Consider the following 6,000-nt stretch of genomic DNA (forward strand, 5'->3'; position numbering starts at 1 on the left):
GGCAGAGCACAGCATTTGCAAGTAATATTAAAAGCTGGGGGCCAAATGCCATTGTTTACACGTGTAAAGCTGGTGTAATTCCTTTGACTGATATGGAGTTGTGCTGGTAAAATTGACATCGACGTTTAGCCTTGTAACGATAATGTTCCCTGGAACGGCTTTGTGTTCTGTTTATTAAGGATTCAGACATTTCCCGGCACCCAGATCCTGCCTTCCCCTGCTTCTAAAACGCCCATTGACTTCGGGAGGGGTTAAAGCAGCGCTGTGTCACCCTCGTGGCCTGCTAGATAGGAGGTGTTCTCACAAGTGGTTCCCACACCTTCCATTTTTAGGGAGAACTAACGCATTAAGTAGATAGTTTTCATTGCTACAGCCACTTCCTTGCTTGGAAGCCTATGTTGGCAAGTTTACTCTGGGAGAGGAAAGACTTTTCTGTCATGTCTGTCACTAAGCTATTGTGACGGAGACTGGGGGAGGAGGGGTAGCCCAGACAGAGGAGGGTGCTGCCTTCCCAAACTGCCTCACCTGGCCCTGCCTGAGTGGCCCAGGTCTCCTCCTCCTGCCTGCTATTGCAGAGCCAAAAGCTAGGGTGGGTAGGCTAGTGCCCTCCTCCAGCTGGGGAGGGTGAGGGAACTTCTTGGTTAGGGGTCCAGCTGGCAGGCAGGGGCCTTGCTCCCAGCTCTTCTCTCTGGTGCTCCAGGAGGCTAGGGCTGTACTGGCTGCTGGAGCCCAGAGCCAGTTGTAGCTATATCACCTGTGCTGCCCCCTGGAGCTTTAAATTAGGTTTTAATTGGAGATACACATCTCCTAGGAGAGAAAGGGACCTCTGGAGGTCATCCAGGACAGTGAAGCACCATCCCTGGCATCCATTTTCCCCAATCGGCCTCCTCAAGGGTTGAGCTCATAACCCCAGGTTTAGCAGGCCAATGCTCAAACCACTGAACTAGACTTTGGCTAGTAGTATTAGCTTTGAAACTATCCCAGGCTGGGGGTGCTGCCCTGTGGCAGGGGGCAAGGGTCAGTGGCCACATTGTGTGAGGCAGGTGGTATAAAAGGCCACGGGCAGGGGCTGCCCTCTGGTGGGCACAGCAGGCGCAGGGCCATGGGCAGAAAGGCAGGGCTGTGGGCTTGCCTCCCCAAGCAGTGGGCTCACCTATGGCCCATGATGGGGGTGACATTTTTGGCTTGTGAGATGAAGGTTAGTCAACTGAAGAGCAGTACTTAACTGGCAGCACACCTCAGATGGTGCCAATCCACAGCTGGAGTTTTCTGTGAACCTTCCAACCAGCTGTTGCCTAGAAAGGACTGAGCTGTGCATGGGCAGGTGCTTAGCTCAAGTGACAAACTCCATCTTGGGACACACTTTTACACAGCGGGAACAATGGGATTCCCTCCACGTGGGCAGGAGTATAAAGAGGGCCCTGGGGGTTCCTCCGTTTTGTCTTCATTCCAGCTCATCACCTCAGAAAGACACCTGCTATGAACTGGGCTTGAAAGGACTGATTACCTAACAGCCTAAGAGCAGACGTATTCCAGAGACTTGATCAAAGACATGAGTTATTCCATCTCTGCCTGCACCAAGAATTGGTGGATATAATTTATTTCTTTTAGCAATTTTAACTCTCACCCTTTTCTTTTTTCATTTATTAATCGACTATTAGGCTACGTCTCCACTACAGCGGTCCTTCGAAAGAAGTTCTGCCATAAGAACTTTTCCGAAAACACTTCTTTCGAAAGAGCATATCCACGCGCAAAAAAGTGGATTGAAAAAATCGACTGGCACTTTCAACAGAGATGGTCCACACAGCCCCCGCTCTTTTGAAAGAATGGGCCGGGGACCAAAAGATCTGGTGCCTGGAGGTCTGTTCTTTTGGAAAAAGGGGCCCCAAGGCATGTCTACACTTTTTTTTCCCCCCGAAAGAAGTTTGGGAAAAGGCGTGGTTCCTCATCTGGGAGAGGAAGAGAGCCACTGGAAAAAGTGCTGCATTCATCTGATTCAATATCGAAAGAATGCATTTTCTGAGTAGACACTCAGTGGAATTTTTCGATAGGGCCCCGGCTTTTTCAAAAAACTCACTGGTGTAGACGTAGCCTTAGATTATTAGATTCTAAAAGATGAGCAACAGCATGCTTTGTGGGTAAGATCTGAGGTACAAGTGGACCTGGGAATGTGGCTGGGCCTTTAGGATCGGAAGAAGCTATTCTGATTTGGTGAGATTGGTTTTCATAACCTCCCATCTGTATAAGGAGGGATACTGATCATGGCACAGAAGAACCGGAGTGTCTGATGGGATTGCTTGTGAGACTTCTCGCTAGCCAGTGGCGCAAACAGAAGGGTTCTGTGTGACTGGTTTAGAGTGACTGCTATAGTGGAGCACCCCCAGTCTTGGGCTGGAAGAAGCCCTGTCTCTAAGCTGTTCACCATGAACAGAGACTCTTAGCAGTGTCCCAGAAGCCTCTTGCTTTACAATGGGTGCCCTAGAATAACCATCAGTAGACTGAGATTACCTTCAAAATAAGACTATACTCCTTTCACTGTGGCGTCACCCTAACACTCCATCCTTCCTTGTTCCTGCTTCCCTATGAAGTATGGTCAATAGTGAGAAAAAATACCAACCCAGGCCCCCAGACTGGGGCCTCGGTCATAGGTAGTTACCAATTCAGCTTCACTGGGTGGTTGCAACACCTGCGTCCAAAAGTTTTTCTAACGGCTCAGACTTTTCTAGTGCCTTTATGCCTCTCCCACCTCCGACAGGAGTCAGTTGCAAGTTTCTCTGCTTATTGAAAAATGTGCATTTTTGTGGATTAGCAAAGCAAAAATTAGTGAAATTCTACTTTTCTCTAGGTGATGTGCATGTCCATTCCATAGTGTGTGACTGACACACATCCATGGTGTGATTGTAACATTCGTCTTCAAACTTTCCTCTAATTGCCGCATCTTGGTAAAGGCCTCAGTTACAACACAAACGCTTTATTATTCCATGTTGCAACCAGTTTTTGTTTTTATATGCAATGTTCCAGCTTTACCTGTTGTGCAACTGGATGGCCCACTTGGCCCATGTGACAACACACAGCAACCAGAAGCCAGCTCCTGGGAGGTAAAGAGCAACTCCTGGCTCCTGTCACCTACAGCTGCACATGGGAGTTGCTGTTATCACTAAAGGAGCAATCAGATGCCATATTGCTCACCGAAACAACCACCCCAGAGCGCTGCTTGTTTGCAGGCCAGAACTAATTGCAAGTAGCTGTGTTTTAATGATGGAGACAACATTAGGGGCCCAATGTGGCTCTGCAGCACCCAGATGTGCTGCTCAGGGGCTGGATCCAGCTCATCAAGACCCAGATGCAAAGGTGCAAATAGTAGGGGTGCTGCAGCACCCTCAGGGTTTGCACCTGCCTTTCCCACCCCCAGGGTCGGCCCGCTGCCAGCTCCACCAGCCTTTGTGGAGTCCCTCTGGCTTTGCTACCTCTGGAGTCCCATTTCCTGCCATCCGTGGGGGCTCTGCAGCCTGCCAGCTCCTGGGTCCATCAGCCTTCAGCCTGGCTATGTTGCTAGCTGTCCCAGAACAGATTTACTGGACATCATTTGCTGGCCGAGAGAGGTGGCAACTATAGGTGTGGCCCCAGTGACAGGTGGTGGGAGGGGGATGCAGCTCAGCATCTTAAAAATAGTTTCGAGAGCCACTGCCTGTGTGCACTGCCCAGGGGCCTGATCCAGCTCTGCAGCCCCCGGTGCACTGCTCAGGGGCCTGATCCAGCTCTGCAGCAGCCAGTGCGCTGCCCAGGGCCCGATCCAGCTCTGCAGTAGCCGGTGTGCTGCCCAGGGCCCGATCCAGCTCTGTAGCCCCCAGTGTGCTGCTCAGGGGCCCGATCCAGCTCTGCAGCAGGCAGTGCGCTGCCGGGGGCCCGATCCAGCTCTGCAGCCCCCGGTGCGCTGCCCGGGGCCCCGATTCTCTCCTCTCCGGAGCCAGCCGCGCGGGAGAAGCGCAGGACCGCGCGGAGGGGGCTGGGCCCTGTGCAGCGGCCGGGGTCGCACGGGCAGCGGCGGGGGGCAGTGCGGGAGGCCCAGGCAGCCCGGCCCGCCCCAGGGCGCAGCGCCCCGGCGGAGGAAGGGGCCGAGCTGCCGCAGGGACTTCCCCGGGCTGCGCCCGCGCTGCTGACCTTGGCGCGCGTTCCAGGCATTCCGCGCCGCGCCCCGCTCCCCGCCCCCAGCGCGCCCCTCGGGCTCCCCGCCTGCGGTGCAGCCAAGCCTGGCCCCCTGCTGCCTCACGGCCTCCGCCTGCCCGCCCTACAGCCTCCCCGTGCACTGCCCGGCTCCCTCCTCTCCCCCAACCTGCTCTTGTCTGCCCCATAGCGTCCTCTGTGCATGCCCGAACCCCTCGCTGCCTGCCCCATAGCACCCCCTGTGCATGCCCCAGCCCCCTCCAGCCTGCGCAAAAGCAACCCTTGTGCATGCCCCAGCCCCCTTCTGCCTGCCCCATAGCACCCCCTGTGCATGCCCCAGCCCCACCAGCCTGCCCCATAGCAACCCCTGTGCATGCCCCAGCCCCCAGCTGCCTGCCCCACAGCAACCCCTGTGCATGCCCCAGCCCCCTTCTGCCTGCCCCAGCTCCCTCCTGCGTGCCCCATAACATTCCCTGTGCATGCCCCAGACGCCTCCTGCCTGCCCCATAGCATCCTCTGTGCATGCCCCAGCCCCCCGCTGCCTGCCCCATAGCATCCCCTGGGCGTGCCCCAACCTGCTCCTGCCTGCCCCACAGCATCCCCATGCATGACCCAGATGCCTCCTGCCTGCCCCATGGCATCCCCATGCATGCCCTGTAGTATCCCCATGCATGTCCCAGCCCCCAGCTGCCTGCCCCATAGCATCCCCTGTGCATGCCCCAACCTGCTCCTGCCTGCCCCATAGTGTCCCCGTGCATGCCCCAAATCCCTCCTGCCTGCCCCATAGCATCTCCTGTGCATGCCCCAGCCCCCTGCTGCCTGCCCCACCACCTGCCCTTGCTTGCCTCCCACACACAGTATTTCTGCCTGCTCAGAGCCTCCCCTCTGTGCGCCTCCAACCACCACTTTTGTACATGCCCTGATGCGTATCTTCCTTCCAGTGCGTGCACCCTACATCCCCCTGCATCACGCCGGTCACACAGCTGGGTGCCACCTGACGCGCCCCAGCCCCTCTGCCCCTCCTGACCCACACATCCCCAGTAGCCACCTGTGCGTGCCCCCAGCACCTACGTCTTGTCTGCACCAGGCACATTGTTACTGTGACACCCCTTCTGGCTCCACCTGTGCACGTCCCCACCAGCCCCCCCAGGCTTGTGCTCATCACCAGCAGCCCCCACCCCCGGTGACAGTCACAAACAGGCATTCAGTTGACGTTTGCCAAGAGACACTGTCCGGCACCTTCCCCTGTTTCTCTCACGCCCAGGTCTCGAACTTACTTGGGACAGTGACTTGTGTCGTGGCAGTGGCTGCACAGGGAGCTGTGAGGTAGAGAAGCCACAGGCCCAGGGCTGCCAGCAGTGCTCCCCTTGCCATCTCAGCAGATGTCTCCCTGTCCCAGTGTCCAGAGGAAATCAAGCCAGGACAGTTTGTGCAGCCTGCGGCTCCGTGCAAAGTTTCCCTGAAGTTAAGTGCAAAAAGTGCCAGCAGGTCTGCTGAAGGCGGAGGAGGAACCCCCCTTCTGTCACTGCTTCAGGCCCTTATGTGAATGGAAATATGCAAATAACCCTCACCACCTATTGGCTATAAAATCATAAGAGAGGAGGGGCCCCACACTCATTCCAAATACCAGCTCTGCCTCTCCCCTGCAAGGCGATGGGAAGCGTGAGCACGGTTCCAGAGCCAGAGTTCAGCTGCCGCTTACTATGCCTTTGCTTATACCGATTGCTGGGGGGCTTCCTGCCTGAGGACTAGCACTTTTCCCTCATGCACATTTAGTTTGCAAACGCAAACCCTGGCACAGAGCTCAGCGTCAGCTGGGGAGCTCAGTGTTTAAAA

The 6,000-nt window shown here is 55.9% G+C and overlaps 1 protein-coding gene across 1 annotated transcript in view; it reads right to left on the reverse strand.

Annotated features, from left to right (window-relative positions):
- The window catches only part of LPL (lipoprotein lipase), a 30,879-nt gene extending 25,203 nt beyond the window's left edge, over positions 1 to 5,676 (reverse strand). The window contains exon 1 of the mRNA XM_074994602.1: positions 5,442 to 5,676. Coding sequence (XP_074850703.1) covers positions 5,442 to 5,538 — 97 coding nt within the window. The 5' untranslated portion in view covers positions 5,539 to 5,676. The remainder of the gene's footprint in view (positions 1 to 5,441) is intronic.
- Positions 5,677 to 6,000: the final 324 nt, after the last annotated feature.

This window comes from Carettochelys insculpta, chromosome 5, assembly GCF_033958435.1.
Source record: "Carettochelys insculpta isolate YL-2023 chromosome 5, ASM3395843v1, whole genome shotgun sequence".
NCBI lineage: Eukaryota > Metazoa > Chordata > Testudines > Carettochelyidae > Carettochelys > Carettochelys insculpta.